Below are 17,165 nucleotides of genomic sequence, written 5' to 3'. Positions count from 1 at the left end.
TTATTTTCCTTCTGCGTGACTTTACAGTAAGAACCAAGAATATGAATCCCTGCAGTCACGAAAGCTTTAAATCGAAATTGTATTTGTGTATTTTTTTATTTATTCACATTTCCTATACTTTGCAATCCTATAGTTTTTTTGTATTTGTTCTAACGTCCAACTGGACATCTGCCAAAAAGAGCTTTACAGCTCATCGGATTCCACCATAAATATACTGAGCCTGCCCCCCCCCCCCATTGTATTAGGTAGTACACATAGACCAGGCTCACCGAGACTCCTCTTCCGATTGGCTGACGGAGCGCAGCAGCGTGCCGCGCCAGCCAATCGGGACCGACGACAGAGCGCTGTCGCCCATGCGGACTAGGGACTTTGAAGTGGAGGGGCAGCAATGGCTTACGAGGTGTTCTCGCACCCGGCTCTAGTTCGCTACAGGACGAGTCTCTTCTCAAAGGCGTCGCTGTTCATCGTAGCCACGCTTCTGCTCACCTACATTCCGCCTCTGCTCGTCGTCTACCGCAGCCAAGGTGGGTCGCGTTTTGTACTTTTTAAACGCCCAAGCAAAGACGCCTTTTGCGGCCCTGGCTTTCTGAACGGCCGACAGTCTGTTTTTTTAAATATAAAATCAGAGACTCTTTAATAATGTTAGCGCGTGAGAGTAAAACAACAACAGCGTCACGGTATTAAAAAAAACAAAGAGAGAAATGTTTCGGTGTAAATAGTTTCATTTTTCGATAGAGCTGTGGCCTAGGAAGACGTGCAGAGGCGTCCAATCGCCGGTTACCTAGCAACCACGTAAGCCCCGTGCTTTCATTATCGTCAATACAAGAGCATGTTTAATTACATCCTTTAACAAATTGTCCAGAATCACAACATTTTAACAGCTGTAGAAATTATTAGTATATTTTTTTTGCAATGTGCAGTGACTTGTGAAACAAAAATACATGGTAATGTGTGTGTACGGTGACTTAAGAAGCCATCTCTCTGCAATGGCCAGTTGTATCGAACACGTTTTCTCAAACTTATATCTGCTTTAAATTACAAACCAAGTCTAAAAATACATCTAATGTGTGGCTAGTTGCGTAAAACACCTTCAGGGAGTGTCACTGTCAATGAAAGGGGAATCATTCAAATTGTGAGACAATCACATACTGACATCTAGTGCTTGATATGCGTTATGTGCCTGGGAGTGTTTAAACACGTGCCTTGCCACGATACTATCCGTGATTCAAATATCTCGTCACCTTAACCCAATGTTATATTTACATTTGCATTGTCCATTCGGATGAGAATTGATAATCATTATATGGTGATTAGTAATATGGAAAGATTGGTCTTTTTTTTCTTTCTTTGCAATTATCTCCTATATTTATTTCGAGCCAATCAGGTAAGGAATTAAGTTTGTAAATTGAATGTTTTTCATATTCTTGGTTCTTTCGGTAAAGTCACGTAGATATCACTTTTTTTTAATAAAAGCAAAAAACCCACGACGTTTCGATCGCAACACAAGCGGTCTTCATCAGGCGGAGAGAAAAAAAGGGGGCAAGCCTCCAAATGCAACTCCTAATTAAGCGCTTCCAAAGTGAGTGGGCGGGGGACGAGAGAGTTGCGAGGCGGCAGCAGCAACAAGGAAAGCTGTGAAGCGCCAGATCGAGATGGAGCTGATGGCGAGGGGCACAGTCCCCCATTGTCGTCTAACACACCTGGACTGCGCCCCTTGCCTTCAGCCCCCCCCCCCCTCTCTTTTTTTACCTTTGAAATCCTTTATTACCCAGCAGCAAATGCTCTGGCGGTTTCGGTTTTCACACAGCGAGAGTCACCAATAAACAGAATCCAATACACAAAGTCCGTGTGCGTCCCCTCGCGCGAGCCGTCAACAACAGCCACAGTCAGAAAAAAAACCGCGTCACCATCAACGCAAGCGTGCATTTCGTTACAAAAAGAAAAAAATCGTATCGTAATGACACTAAAACGGGAAACAGAAAAATCCGTGGCCAGGTGCGAACCACGCACCGCCACAAGACACAGGTGATCCCAGCCACCAACCCAGAGACAGGTCCTCGCGCGTCATCGCGAGCGCAGCAAAAGAAACCGATACAGCTGCTCGCCACCAGCACGGACAAGAGCAAAGAAAACCGCTTCACAACGAGAGAAGTGGGAAAACCCAACCACCCCGGGTCCGGAATCCAACACACGCGCTGCACAGGGGGGGGGGGTCCCCTCTCTCCCCCCCCTCTCTCTCCCCCCCCTCTCTCTCCCCCCTCCTCTACTCCCCCCCCCCCCCCCTCTCTTCCCCCCCCTCTCTTCCCCCCCTCTCTTCCCCTATCTCTACCCCCTCCCCCCATTGTCTAACACACTTGGACTGCGCCCCTCGCCTTCAGATCCACCTCTATCTCGCACTTTACTCCAACTTCTCGCGCTGTACTCCTACACGAGCATTGGCTGCCCCGCCCGTGCAACGCTCTCGTCCCCCGCCCACTCACAACTTTGGAAGCCCTTAGAAGCAGTTCCATTTGAAGGCTTGCCCCCTCTTTTCTCTCCGCCTGATGAAGACCGCTTGTGTTGCGATCGAAACGTCGTGGGTTTTTTGCCTTTATTTAAATTTATTTTTAATGACATTTTATTTTCATTTTCTATCTACGTGACTTTATCGAAAGAACCAAGAATATGAATTTATGCAGTCACAAAAGTTTTAAGTCAAAATTTGAATGTTTTTCCACAATGAAGCAGCAGAACATCTTGTACGACAAAATAAATTTCTGAGGCAGATGATACCACCTAAGTATTTTTTGCTTCACTTCACAAGACCTCTAATTGGTGATCAGATTGAGACCTGTCAGCTTGCTACAAATGGTACAGTTCACATTTAGATGCTTTGAAAATCCAGTTATCAATGTATTGAGACTGGCCTAAACTCAATTGCCTGTAAAAACAAAAATGCAGCGTATCAGCAGTGCCAGTGGCTGGCACATTATCCAGGAAACATGAACCTTGCCAGCAACATCTGGCTAGGATTGTAGGGTTATAACGACCAAGTTAAGTGATGTTTGTTTGTTTCCCATCCCACCCCTGCCCCCTCCACTCACCGCGGGCATGCACCTTAAGGCTTCTGGCTGAGAACAGCCTCATTTGTGGAGCAGCCGACCGTGAAGTTCAACTACGACATTATGCTGCTGTTGGAGACGAACTCAATGCCCATCGCATGGAGCACGTTCGAGAACCTCAACTCTCTGCTGCCCAAGCTGCACACTCCTTTCGTGACCGTGCGTCTGTCCCAGCGATTCCTGAAGGAACAGAACTAGCGAGGCGACAGGATTCTTCAGCCTCTGTGCTTGTGCCGAAAATATCAGCTGAAAATATCAGCCGAGGGTTATCCACAATGCTCCGCAATCAAAATGATTGGGTTTCACAATGCCGCACCGCAACTCCTGAGATATGACTTGGAAATGTATTATCCACAATAAGACTTTAATATTCGCGGGGAACAGTTCCTGTATAGCAGCGCGAATATTTATAATGAAAGCTCATGAGGAAAATATGGTTAGGGGGCATAAAATATTACATTGAAATATATAAATCGTATGCATATATTTATGCATACATATATTGTATAGTATTATTGTTATTTAACTTACCTTTAATGATGAACATAAACATTTATAATTAGAAATATGAATTAATATACGGTGTTATATAAACTTTTAATAATGTCAATTTATTTTCGCTTAGGGGCCACGGTTAACGATAACACAGTACGTCCGTATAGTTGGAAACTTTGGTGCACTCGCTAACTTCACCGCCCCATGCGTTAGTACAATATGTGCAGTACAGGAGTCGCTATGGCCGCGAATATTTAATACCCCGCGAATTTCAGACAGCACTACAATACATTTGTTGCGAATATGCAAAGCCGCGATTATTAAAAACCCGCTAATTTTAAGGGTATACTCTTTTGGGAGATCCATTTATTTGTGCTGATCCACATTTTCCTCTTATCCAGGGTGAATTTCCCACCACTTCTGTGTTACCACTCTTGTCCACAAAACAGCATGGCTAATAAGATGACATGCTTCCGGGGGACTGCTTCTGAGTGAATAGTGGTTCGGTAAAATCTGCGAATTCGTGAAGATAGTGTTATTCATTTACTGCTATTGCCGCCGCCAAAGTTGCGCATGGCCTGGAAATCGTTGCCTTTTTATACGCTTTTATTTAACTCTGTTGTCGTTGTATCCTCAAATCTTGTAACTCAATTTTTACCCACTCTCCAATGTGATATCGACTGCAAACTTGGTATACTTATGTCATACTGATGACCATACTATATTCTATCAGAAAAAAACACACATTTTAAAACATTATTTTTTATGTTAGTTTCGGTTTGGCTCTAATTGTCCACGGTAAACTTCCTGGAGTCGTGGAGTTCTTTCACTACTAGTACGGTACATTTCATTAAAGCGTGTTTAAAAAAAGTTTTTTTTATATTATTGTTGTGTACAGACCAAATGCATGATTTTGAACTGTGCACAGATAGCATGAATTTGCAAACTTCTGATTTACTCCTTTAATCCATGTTTAAGAATGGCTATTCACCCAGATGAGAGATGTATAATTTGGAGGTGTGAAAAATAGAGGTTAAGTGGATTTTCGCTGTATTTAGTAACGGGAAGTCATTTATCCATAAAATTATTATGCACAGTTCACCTCGTACGTTTCTTTTGAATGAGCCCACAGCTGCTAAGTGAAATAATGTTTGGATGCTTGACTGGCACAGGCGAGGGAGGAGGATGTGAATCTGGACGGAAAAGCAGACCGGTTACACTGTTCCCTGTCCATGCCAATGACCGCTGCAGATGAAGTGGTTGGTGTGCATCTTCTGCTCACCTTTTCCTACAAGCTGTTTGTAAGCACCTCACAAACACATTTTCATTGTTGGTTTGAGTGTTAATGTGTCTGCATAAGCATATGGTCAGTCTCCTGTGAATAAACAAGCTTGTGGTCTGCATGTGTGCATGTGGGTACAGCGAATGCCCACGCTGGTGATGCAGAGCATGGCCCTGGTGCAGCATTCTTCCCCGCTGCATGGCTCTGAGCTGAGCGTCAATGGAGACCTGCGTCTTCGGCAGCGAGAGCCACTTGCTCACCGTGGCCTGGACACGCGTTACAATGTACAACCAGTGGCAATGCTTTGTCATCCATTAATAACCGTTGGCTTGTCTGACTTTCCTCCCAACATCTTATGAACAGCTGATCAGTCACCGCATACTTAAACCTGAACAAATCATTTACACATACTCGCCATATGCTGTAAGTTACTGCATACATTGCCAAGAGAGACTCTAGTTTTAGTTTATGAAACATTTCCTTAATTATTTCCCGATCCTCAATTGTCGATGCAGTGTAGTTAATCTTCAGATTTAAAACTATATATGTAGGTTATCTTCAGAAGCCCAAAACTACAACAGATTATTGTCCTATTGAAACAGAACTAGTTTCATTTGTTATTAGTTACAGCCAACCTACACATTATAATTGACAAGATTGTTTACACTGACAAGTAGTCACATGCTCGCAACGTATACCAATAACTATTGAATTCTATATTGTTCCTTTTCACGTTTCACTTCAGGTTTCAGTGGTCAATGGTAGCAGTCCATTTGCCGAAGCTTACGATTTTACCGAGATAATCCACGCCTATCAGGAAAGGAATGGTGAGCTACTGTGCATTATACTACACACAATCGTGGTGGTGCTGTTAGCACATTGTGCTGTGAACCCAGCAACCTACATTCGATATTCTGTCTTGAGCCTCCCTTTACCAACGTGCACTTACCAGCTTGGTAACTATGGGCAAACCCCCATAACCCATTTGGCCTTCATCCAGCAGTCGATTAAGGGCTGCAAATAAAAATGTATAAGTTGCACACAGCAGTATTACAGGTCATTGTGATAGTCAATTCAAAGTGGATAGGCCATTCATACAAATGCTGGTGAACTGCGTATAGGAAAGAACTGATATCAATCATTAGTCAAGTAAGCCTAACTGCTGATAACACTAAATGTCAAAAAAGGTAGTTTGTTCGTATTGACCCAATGCTGTTGAAATTGTGCACTCCCAGAAGGCTGTGTGTAATGTGTAAAACACTTTTACGTGGATGAGGGGCAATACTTACATTTTCCCCATCAAGAACCAGAATAAAGTTATTGGATTTACAAAAGGTAGGAAGAGAGAAAAAATGTGATTATTTTCTATTTAAATACTGTCTCCATTTGTAAATTTGCGTTTTCAGTGAGTACAGTACTTGGCAACACGATGGCCATGTGGAAGTCGGGCCGAGCTGGTACCATCCCCTTCGTCATTAACCTGCTCATCCGCTACCCAGAGGAGACCATCCTATATCCTTCACCATTGTACGATACTTAACATTGATGAACGCTGATAACTCGACAGCAATTTCTACAGGAATAAATCTGCAGTTAAATAATTTCAGTAAATGTGTTAACGGTTGTTACTAACAATACAACTTAATACGTTAACAGCTGTGGTCATTAACATTTACGTTTTATAATTGTTATTTTACAGCTTGCAGTATACAATGGTAAGACCTGCATGCAGCCTTAGGAATCAATTCAGAATTTCCCAGTTGTATTTCCTGTCCAGTATTACCTTTCATGTTTTTATGTTTATAATCTATCCATGACTCGGTGCAGCCATACGTGTTAATTACAGTTCAGAGTTCTTCTCGATGCCAGCAGTAGGAAAATTATTAAAGGACATTTTATATCCGTGCCAATTAGCAGATGGTGTGCCTAAATGATGTCCCTGTGACACTTGACCAGCATAGCAAGTAGCTGGCATGTGCTTTTCTAAATGTAATTGTGGCGTAGTTTCAGGTTTTGCCTTAACATGCTATTGACACTTACCAGCCAGGCTTCTGGGAGCAGATAAAGTTTGGCTGGGTGCAGTACGTCAGCGTTCTGCTCATCTTCCATTGGGTCTTCCAGAGAATCAAAACGTTTGTGTTTGAGAATCAGGTTCTCCGAACAATCCCCATCAACCCCTTCAAAATACACCGAGCATGACAACTTTGCACAGCAGATGGCCTCTATGCTCATCAGGGACATCAGTCTGGACAGTGCACTGCAACCAAATCTGTACCCATATGTTGAGCCCTTGCAAAAAAAATATTTAAATGGTTCAGTAATTATTTAATTTCAGTGGGGACGACCTTGCAAGTTGCATTAAATTCAGGATGTAGAAAGAGCACATAAGGCAGGTGGTGCAACTGATCACTTGCGTTCCTTAATCTTCCCACAGCAGGTGAAGTTAATGTATTACAGGGGATAAAATGCATACAGTGGATAACATGTCTATGTTTCGTACCATATCGATGCCTTAAAGGAAACAGGGATGCAATACCGTAACCCTACTGGCATAATATTAACTGATGTAGAATGCCAATCTTGGCAAAGCAGGACAGCTTTAGACAATTTTCTGTAAATTGTAACATGTGCCTTTATTACTATTATGGGCTCAAGGATCCTTAATGAGGTGTAAACATTGCAGCATAGAATCTCACAGCATTATCTTAAGTATATAATACATTTCACGACCTAATTACAGTTTCTAAAATTACTTAATATTTCAATGAACACCAGATCAAGAATCTTTGTTTTGTTAGACATGTTTGCTTTATTTTCTGTTTCACACATTCAAGTTCTGCGTTTTATAAATCAAGTGTGTAAGTTATTTGAGCAAAAAATTTACAAATTCCTTTTGGCTCAAACATGTTTTGTAAAATTATAGTTATATTTGTGCATATACTACATTTTCCCATGCAGAACATAAGATGGTGCATGTGTTGTGTACACGTGGTTTTGTACTGTGAAATTAAACATTCCAAAGTTCGAAAAGCAGGTGTGCACCATGTGTCTGTGCATCCGTGTGGTGAATATCAGCGGTTGTCTTCTATGATTATAATGCGTCTTGGATAAGTCTCCAGCTCCACAAACAAATATCGATACTCAAACTTGCCTTTTGGAGTCTGAGAGACAAACATGCATACATACCTCCAGTTAATACTTGCATACGGTATTTGCAAATGTTTATTATTTACAAAATGCAACATCAAGTATTTTTTTCATATATGTATATTTCAAACAGTATATTTATCACATTTCACGGCTGACTATTGACTAAACATGTTTCGTTCCATATCGATGCCTTAAAGGAGGCAAATGTTTTAGCAAATAATCATTATTTGTGGCGAGATACAAATGTAAATTAACAATTGACTTAAATTGCTGCTGTTATGAAGTCCTTCATATTAACAGACAGTTATTTTGTCAATTAACCTGTTCATAGCTACACAGAACTTTATTATTTTTTACCCCTATGAGATGGTTTAAGCAGATATGTGCACTAAATATCCTTTTCAAACTTACGAGCATCTAAAGAGTGCTCTGTAATGGGCACACTGGCACTCGGGTTAGTCCAATGCAACATTTCCATGACCAATGGAAAACTGGGCTTAGCGGCCCAGGTTCATGTTTTTTACAATGTTTAACATGGGCATGAGTTAATTTAGGCTTGACATCTCACTTTGTAAACTTTCAATGACTCGTTTACAATAACTGCCATCAATTTAGATGAACAATGGATATCGCTAACAACGCATCCTGTTTCTGCATTGATCCTGTGGCACCATGACCAGTTCAGCTGGGGAAAAGCGGATCGATTACATGCATGCTCTAAGCTCTCATCCGACACCCAAGTGGTTTTGGACCAGCACAATATGGCTACCAATGGAACACAAGCCGAGCTGGCAAACCCGGTCTGTGAAACGAGGCACGTTTTCCCAGTGGTCATGCAAATGTGGCATGCATGGGGCAAGGCTAAGTCGGCTACATGGGAGATGCTCCTGCACTGCGCTGTGCTGTAAACCCACCTGCACCACCTCTGCGTGGACTGTGCCTTTTGCCATCGGCTCGCTACCACTAATGTAGAACTTGACACGCATGTGCTTCACTCCTTCCTGCTCGAACTCCAAATGGCTGAGTAAAAAAGGAAATAAAAATAATTTACATCAAGTGAATTCATTCCTTAGTCACCAATGACTGCAGACACCCCATAAAATGTAATTGGTTCTGCGCTGTTTTATTTACATTTCAGCTGAGAATGATCGGATTGACGAATGTAACGAACAACATGATACTCCGTGGCAGGGCGAGTAAAACAAATTCTGCCTTCTTACTGTGTAGACCAGAGATCACTTGAAGGTATTTCAGAGGGAGCTCTTGATATGCCATTCCCTAGGCTGTCCTATAACATGAAGGGTTGCAGGGCTCTGCGAGAAATCCAATTGGATACTTTGTCTCGCGACAATGCCAAAAGCACAATCGGGGATAAACATTGAGAAAAATAATAAAGTAATATTTTTAAAAAAATGTAAATAACAGGAATGAAAGTTACTTGACCTCATCTAAACTAGTTGAATAGTTCAAATTCCCCATGTATTTTCAATGAGACGTTACGAAGAAAAGCTGTTTCTAGCAGAGCCCCGCAGTCGCAATTCATACAATTTTAAAGATGGCTAAAATGTCCAGGTGTGGAAATAAAATATTCAATAAATAAAATATTACAGACTCGGGGCATTTCAGGCCATTCTACAAGTATAAATGATCACGTGTAGGAAAAGGCCCACTTTCATATTACACCAAAGACGGCGTAGCTAAACATATCGTGATGTGACTTTCCTGTGTAAGGCTCTCTTAACATTTACCTTGCATTACGGGTCAATGTTGAGGGTTACTGCCCTGGTCACGGCACGGTCAACTCAATCATGTTGGGGCCATAAATTACGGATGGGGTTACTGTCATGCTGGAGTCCCAACATGTACCCAACATGGTACGAAATAAGGGGTGTGCACCACTGAATCTCTTCCAGGGTTCACAAAGCGTTTGATGCCGGCATTCATGCAGACTTTCTCCACAACGATCATACAATATTCTTGTATGGTTCAAAAATATGTTTACAGGAAGATGCGGAAATTCAACCAAAAAACGACCACGTCTTATCTTGTAGACCTTGCACCTAGGCTGTCTTTGGCTGTGTGACATGTATGTTTCATTAAAAGGAAAGGAGACATCTCCCAGATAACCACCTTCATGTTTACACAGTATTTGCCGGTAGCCTCACGTATTTCCCACACACGTGCAATGGTTACACCGTCCCATATTTCACAATGTCACCATTACCACCCCCACAACCATGTATACATACAATGGTCATTGTGCATCGGTCAAGGGGGCGAGCATAAACATGAAGCAAAGAAGCACAGCGCAACAATAAATGCGTATACACTGCCCTCTACTGCCCACTGCATAGCCCCCCCAAAAGCCACCATCCCAACCTGTTTGTGCACGGTGGGTTGCATCTTTCTTCAAATACAATTCTTAAAATGGCACCATTGCCTTTAAAAATGCTGCGTACAAATGGGTACAGGTCATCCCCCCTGGCCATGTAATAAATGGGTAAAGTTGGTTCGACTGCAGTGGTGCGAGCGTGTGCCAATTTAAGGCTTTACCTGACATGCTGCCTTCGGCCACGGCGTGTCGTCTCCCCGTAGCCACTGATCGGCAGTCCAAGGGCAGCCATGACCTGCAGGCAATGAGATGGAAGAGGGAAACGTTGATCCCGTGACCACCGTTTGTGCGCTGAGAAATGGTAACAATTCAGTAAATCAATCCTCATTTTTCTCACCTGAGCCTGTTCATTTTGAATGTGTCTAAAGAAAATGTTTCTGGTTTTTTTGCACAAACTTTCAATCTCCCATTGTTTATGAAGCACTGTGAGGTTAAACCGCCCTCCGAGAATTAAATATTTCGGTTTGACTGTCATGCGACAATCGCTGGACAAGTACTGACCCCTACTCTGTGGACCTGAGGTTACTTGAATAGATTTCAGAGGTATACACTTCTGATTTAAAGCTTTCGTGACTGCATGGATTCATCTTCTTGGTTCTTTCGGTAAAGTCACGTAGAAGGGAAATAACGTAACAAAATATTGTTTTATTATTATTTCCCTTCTACGTGACTTTACCGAAAGAACCAAGAAGATGTATCCACTTATGTCAGCCATTCTTCTAGCATCTACGGTGGCACTGTCCTGTGATATATCCGAATGGATACTTTGTCCTGTGAAATATTATAATTATAACCCTTACACCAGGGAGAAAGTGCACAGCGGTTGTGTGACTGTGTGACCTCAGGGTGGTCTCGGCAGCGTCCCAAGGCAGATGTGTAAACTCTGTTGGGACTCCAGGAGGAGAACAGCTCAATGAACACTGGGTAGAGCAAGGCGCCTGCAGACACACACAAAAAATACTCTAAGGAAACCCAGAGGTATGCCGCCAGTTACCCCAGTGCAGACGGTGGAACTCCGAATGCCTTGTATAACATCAACAACAATGTTCTGCTGTACAAACTCCCGCGCAAACAATTTCTTCAGCCTACACACAGTGATGTTCTGCGCACATTGATTTTTAATTGCCAATTTAGGTATGTTTGTAGCGACGTTTTACTCACAAAAATTCCCTGCCCTTAAACAGCCACTCTGTCAATCCAATGCTGGGTAACAGCCTCCCCACAGTGTGGGTCATGTGGGTAATATGACCATACTTCACCACGCTGATCAGTGCGGGTTGGTGCAGGAATATACTTTACATCACTTTTACATTTCATATATGTAAGGGAATCTTATAATTGTATCCCGACAAGCTGTTTTGTTGGAGAATGGCCCTAATATAAATATCTGTGATCTCTTCAATAGATTCATCCTTCAACCAACATTATTTTCATGAGCTGTGCACAAAAGTTAATAGTTTTGCTATGAGTCCAAAGGTTAAGGATTCGATGGTGAGCAAGACCAAATACTTTTCAATTATGGAATTTCAATTGTGAAATCTTACAACTGGTATTGTTTAAGCCCGGTAAGGCTGCAGCCAATAAACTCACGATATACAACAACTTGTTTTCCTTGAAGCAGGCATTAAGACCTAAGCAGTACCGGCTCAGCATTCTAACGAGGTCATTATCCCTCTCAAATTGACTTTTATGTGGACTTCAATTAGGAAATTGGAATCCCCTCGAAAAAATGTCCACTGCTTTAGTAGCATTACCATATTGAATTACTATCAAGTGGTTGGCGTGAGGTCAGTGAACATTGAGCCTGGGGAATGGAGGTTAATGAGCACGATTCCTGTAGGTCACTACTGAGCCTCCGCAAATGTGACATTTACCTTGTGTGCAGAGGTGCAAGGATCCTCACTCACCAGTGAGCCCGACACCTAGCAGAATGACTCCGAGGTACGTCAAGTCTCGGCCTGCATCCTTCACTGCAAGGAAACATTCATTGCATAGGATGGTAAAAGTGCAGCCCTACAATTACTCACGCCACTGCTGGTGGAAGGGCATCCATTTGAGGGAACCCTATAGAGCCCCTATAGATGGTATTTGGCCTACTCTGCCATGTAGGCCAGACTTCTTGGAAAAAGTAGGAGTACCTACAGTTTATCCTACCACGCGTGACTGGCTGATCGACTATGGAAAGCCCATTCACTAATAGGTAAGATCAAATAAATAAAAATGCCCCCTTGTCTCAAACTGCCATTCAGGGAGATTGAACCAGTGACATCTGGATTGCAAGTCCAATATGCTAACCATTACAGAACCTTTGATTAGCAAGGTTTAATTTCATATCCGTTTAACTGCATATGCGTTCTTTAATTCCAATATGCATCCTACAATAATTTATTCACGACCCTCATGGCTGATCAAAAGAAATAAGCCAATTTAAGCTATTGATCTTGAACCAATTTGATTGCCGATTTAGTTGCACACAAATGCATACAATAACTTTAAACGGAAATTATATTCATGCATTATAATTCCAGATTTATTAGCGCTGCTTTGTGCATTTGTGAGATTGGTGACTCGGTCAGATGAGGAAATAATGTAACACTGGTTATTACCAATTTTTTTACAGTTAATACAATTTCCATTTGTTTTCATTATCTTTGCAAATTCATCACAAGGAATGTGTGTTCCGACTACATGTCTGAGTATGAAAGTGTATTGCGGTCTTGCTCCTTATGACGTATCCTTGCAAGCTACATTGCGCTTGAAAGTCGCTGCTTTATCAAACACTTGCACTCCATTGAGCATAGCCTCTTAAAGAGCTATTAATAAAACATGTTATGAAAATGCCATGGACTTTATACTCTTTGGTTCTATTCGGTAAGGTCACGTAGGTAAAAAATAAAACAACAAAAATGATGACGTTTCGGCCACAACACAAGTGGCCTTCATCAGGTGAAGGGACCGGACTGTCCAGAGGATAGCGTTGGAGTGAAGACAGCCAAGCCCAGGTCGCGTCCTTTAAGCTTGGGGTCGCGGCATCTTGAGGAAGGTCAGCGTCTCGATGAGCTGTTACTTCTTGTCCCGTTGTCTGTTGAAAGCTCTAACAGATAGGTGAAAGCCCTCCCCGTAGAGGTTATCAATTCTAGATTTGAAGCTTTCGTGACTGCAAGGATCCATACTCTTTGGTTCTATTCGGTAAAGTCACGTAGGTAAAAAATAAAAAAAAATCACTTGTGTTGTGGCCGAAACGTCGTGATTTTTGTTGTTTTATTTTTTACCTACGTGATTTTACCGAATATAACCAAAGAGTATGGATCGTTGCAGTCACGAAAGCTTCAAATCTAGAATTGATAACCTCTACGGGGAGGGCTTTCACCTATCTGTTAGAGCTTTCAACAGACAATGGGACAAGAAGTCAAAGCTCGAGACGCTGACGTTCCTCAAAAGATGCCGCGACCACAAGCTTAAAGGATGCGACCTGGGCTTGGCTGTCTTCACTCCAACGCTGTCCTCTGGACAGTCCGGTCCCTTCACCTGATGAAGGCCACTTGTGTTGTGGCCGAAACGTCGTCATTTTTGTTGTTTTATTTTTTACCTACGTGACTTTACCGAATAGAACCAAAGAGTATGGATCCTTGCAGTCACCAAAGCTTCAAATCTAGAATTGCTATGGACTTATTCACCGCTGCAAAAAGCTTGCTAATAGCCCACGATCTGTGTGGCATTGCAGTATTGAAAGGGCATACCATTAACATGCGCAGTTACATTAGAAGCAGTCGTCAGCGATATCTCATGGCATAATATGAACATGCAGTTATACAACAGTAGAACGCCAATAATAGTTATAAATCAAAAATTTGCGGGTCATACCCCATAAGATTATCAAAATTATTTTTGTTTTTCCTAGGTTAACGGTTCATATCTAACTCATTCATATCTAAGTCATTATAAACAGGTCCCTGCAGGGTGGGCTGGTAGGACAAGTCTCTGCGCTGTCTATTGCTGATTTTACACCCAACAGCACGAGATTTCACTTCGTTAAAGTATTGAAAGGGGACGGACGGACACATTCATCTATTGCAGGCTGGTACACTCAGTTTACAACTTCGTTCCTACCAGTATTAGATATCAATTATCAATACCATATTTTCGTTCCGGGTTCTTTCTGTTATCAATAAGTCCCTGCTTGACTGTCTTCATTATCATCAGCCATGATCAATCCACTGCTGGATAAAGGCCTACCCAAGCTCTTACCATCTCTCAAAATATAAATGTATGTATATACTCATCCTTGCTAAGGTTACTCATCAATGCACCGACTAAAATGTTAAAATAAAATTTAACAAGTTAATCGTTAATACAAGGTGATCGATTTATAGACACACCACTAAAATAAGAATCTTAACACTTTATCCAACATATCCGGTCTGATTTGCCTGAACATCTGTCATTTCACCAGCATTAATTCAAGTAAGCCTGACTGCTGATGAGATGAACGTCAACACCGGTCCGGTATGCCTATGCTGAATCATAGCTGCTGAAATTATGAACTTTCAGAAGGCCGTGCGGCCGATGGGTTGTATAGGAAGTACTTTTATATTTTCTTACGTGGAGACATGATACATTAGAACTTTGCTTATTTATTGTTACATATAAGCCAGCGGCTCCCTGTAAAGAAGCAGTGCTGATTCTTCAATTGGACCTGGGAGACAGATACACCCACACTAATTAGGAAACACAAAATATAAAGTGTGCCCCTTCATTGGCAAACATCGAATCAACGTTGCCTTTTGACACCTCACCATAACCAGATCGCTCAGCAGTTGCACAGTCGAGAAAGACGTGGCCACAAGGTTATTCTGCTTCTTCACACTCTCCCACCGACACCGACATTTTTACATGGTGGGTGTCAATACGGGCAACCCCCCATTGGTGCTCGCAGAGTAGTGTCCTCTATACTGACCCCAAATACAAGTCGCCACCACGGCCAACGCTTTCCACCCTCAGCTAGATCCTGTAACGATCGCACGGCCAACACTCGACCTCCCAAGACAAATCCGCACCGTTTTGTTTGACGGGCAACAAACATGTATCGTTTCGCGCGCTTTATAGCCGGCAACGGCCACGTCTTTACGACCTCGCGGCGCAAATAAGCCGCCGAGTCTCCCCCCACCCCCCGTTCACCTCTCTGCGCTGTGGTCGCGGGCCCCGCGCCGCGCTCCGCTCGTTCCGCCAATGCGCGGCCGCCCTCCTCTCGCCTCTTCGCCCCGGCTCCGTCCCCCCTCGACAGCCCCCTGACCTGACCGCACCGCGGGCTCACGGCGGCCCCGCTCGGGCCGGGACGGACGTGGAGACGCCGGCCATGGCAGAGGCGCGGCGATTGCGCGGCGCTCCCTCGGTGCGCCCACCAACCCCAGGTGCAGTGCGACCTCGTCCCGGCTAAAGGCGGTCCCCGGACGAGCATGGACTTGGCCCCACGCGAACCCTCGCCCCAGCCGCTGCACGGTGACCTTGTCCCGGGCAAAAGCTGCGCCCACGCGCCGCCCAGTGACGCTGCCCTCCGCGACGCGAGCATCGCCGGCTCCAGGACGCCGCCGCCGCCGCCTCCGCAGCAGCAACGCTGGGCCGAGGCCGCACGGAGCAGCAGCAGCGTCGTCGTCGTCGACATCGTCGCCGCTCGCCCGCTCACTGCTCGGTCATCTTCCTGCGTAGGCGCCGGGGACGAACGCCGAGGGCCGCCGGGCTTTGCGAGGAGGATTGTGCGAGGAAGGACGGTGATAGAGGAGGAGGAGGTGGATGATGAGGAGGAGGAGAGCGAGCGGCTACGCGGCTCCCTCACGCATGCGGCAGCGGGCGGGCGGGTGGGGAAGCCTCTTCCGGGATGCTCTCCTCTACGGGAGCTCGCGTGCGGACACTCAAGAACGCGATTTTTTTTACTATTCACGGCCATTAGCAATCATTGGAAGGATTTGATAAACCATTTCGGGTCTTAATTGATTGTTCACGCTTACGGTGGCTTTCAGACCGCATCCATTATTTTCGTTTCCCCCCTCCTCTTTTCCGAACATAGATGGACTCGTCCATCTGAATACCTGCCACATCGCTCTCCGTGGTGCTAACGTTAAAAATAACCGCCACTTTTTTCAAAATTTCTTGCTGTGGTTTTCACACCTGATGATGATTGCTTGTGTTGCAGTCGAAACGTCGTGAGAATTTTATTGCTTTATATTTTTTTATTATTTGATTGTTTCCCTTCTACGTGACTTTACCGAAAGAACCAAGAATATGAATCCCTGCAGTCACGAAAGCTTCAAATCAAGATCAGATTGTTGTTGTTTTGGGGGGTGGGGGAGGTTAGATCGCGTAAATATTTAAATGTGTCGTTAAACCCGCCACCACCCGGCCATTTAGTGAGGATTGTCACGTAAACAGAACGTGGCCAATTCGTTGCCAGGACAGCAAATCCACAACATTTACAATCCTGAGTACGACGTTTCGCCAGTAATTAGAAGCGGCATTATCAGGCGGCGTCCAAGGCCATTCGTCATTCATTGCTGCCGGAGGTTTATTATTTTTTGTTATTTGTCTTTCCCCCCCCCCCACACCCAACGTAACCATACACTTTACCTGTATTCATACTCTCTTGTTCTTTCGGTAAAGTCACGTGAGGATGCTTGTGTTGCGATCGAAACGTCGTGTTTTTTTTTCTATCTACTTTACTTTACCGAGAAGAACCAGAGAGTATGGATTC

General features: G+C 43.7%; 2 protein-coding genes across 2 annotated transcripts; one reads left to right on the top strand and one right to left on the bottom strand.

Moving 5' to 3' along the window:
• Positions 1–344: 344 nt before the first annotated feature.
• On the top strand, positions 345–7,908 carry TMEM231 (transmembrane protein 231). Its single transcript, XM_076069659.1, has 7 exons — positions 345–524; positions 3,103–3,260; positions 4,769–4,897; positions 5,019–5,162; positions 5,624–5,705; positions 6,285–6,388; positions 6,913–7,908. Exons 1-7 carry the CDS (start codon positions 389–391, stop codon positions 7,075–7,077), a joined length of 918 nt encoding a protein of 305 aa, XP_075925774.1. The 5' UTR covers positions 345–388; the 3' UTR covers positions 7,078–7,908.
• On the bottom strand, positions 7,664–16,293 carry TIMM21 (translocase of inner mitochondrial membrane 21). Its single transcript, XM_032960636.2, has 6 exons — positions 15,599–16,293; positions 12,328–12,390; positions 11,261–11,358; positions 10,582–10,655; positions 8,943–9,048; positions 7,664–8,039 (listed from the first exon to the last, which is right to left on the bottom strand). Exons 1-6 carry the CDS (start codon positions 16,080–16,082, stop codon positions 7,950–7,952), a joined length of 915 nt encoding a protein of 304 aa, XP_032816527.2. The 5' UTR covers positions 16,083–16,293; the 3' UTR covers positions 7,664–7,949.
• Between the last annotated feature and the right edge of the window lie 872 nt (positions 16,294–17,165).

This window comes from Petromyzon marinus, chromosome 25 (assembly GCF_048934315.1).
Source record: "Petromyzon marinus isolate PM22_M1 ecotype Great Lakes invasive population chromosome 25, UKy_Petmar_22M1.pri1.0, whole genome shotgun sequence".
Taxonomy (NCBI): domain Eukaryota; kingdom Metazoa; phylum Chordata; class Hyperoartia; order Petromyzontiformes; family Petromyzontidae; genus Petromyzon; species Petromyzon marinus.
The sequence above is the reverse complement of the archived record's forward strand: the minus strand, read 5'-3'. Positions and strand labels throughout refer to the sequence as shown.

Excerpts from the sequence above, each read along its gene's own strand:
- TMEM231 (XM_076069659.1), top strand. The coding sequence starts at position 389 with ATGGCTTACGAGGTGTTCTCGCACCCGGCTCTAGTTCGCTACAGGACG. Across the intron at positions 525-3,102 it reads CGTCGTCTACCGCAGCCAAG|GCTTCTGGCTGAGAACAGCC; the intron begins GTGGGTCGCGTT and ends ATGCACCTTAAG. Across the intron at positions 5,163-5,623 it reads GCCTGGACACGCGTTACAAT|GTTTCAGTGGTCAATGGTAG; the intron begins GTACAACCAGTG and ends GTTTCACTTCAG.
- TIMM21 (XM_032960636.2), bottom strand. The coding sequence starts at position 16,082 with ATGTCGACGACGACGACGCTGCTGCTGCTCCGTGCGGCCTCGGCCCAG. Across the intron at positions 12,391-15,598 it reads CGCGACCACAGCGCAGAGAG|TGAAGGATGCAGGCCGAGAC; the intron begins GTGAACGGGGGG and ends GTTTCCTTGCAG. Across the intron at positions 10,656-11,260 it reads GCTGCCGAGACCACCCTGAG|GTCATGGCTGCCCTTGGACT; the intron begins GTCACACAGTCA and ends CATTGCCTGCAG.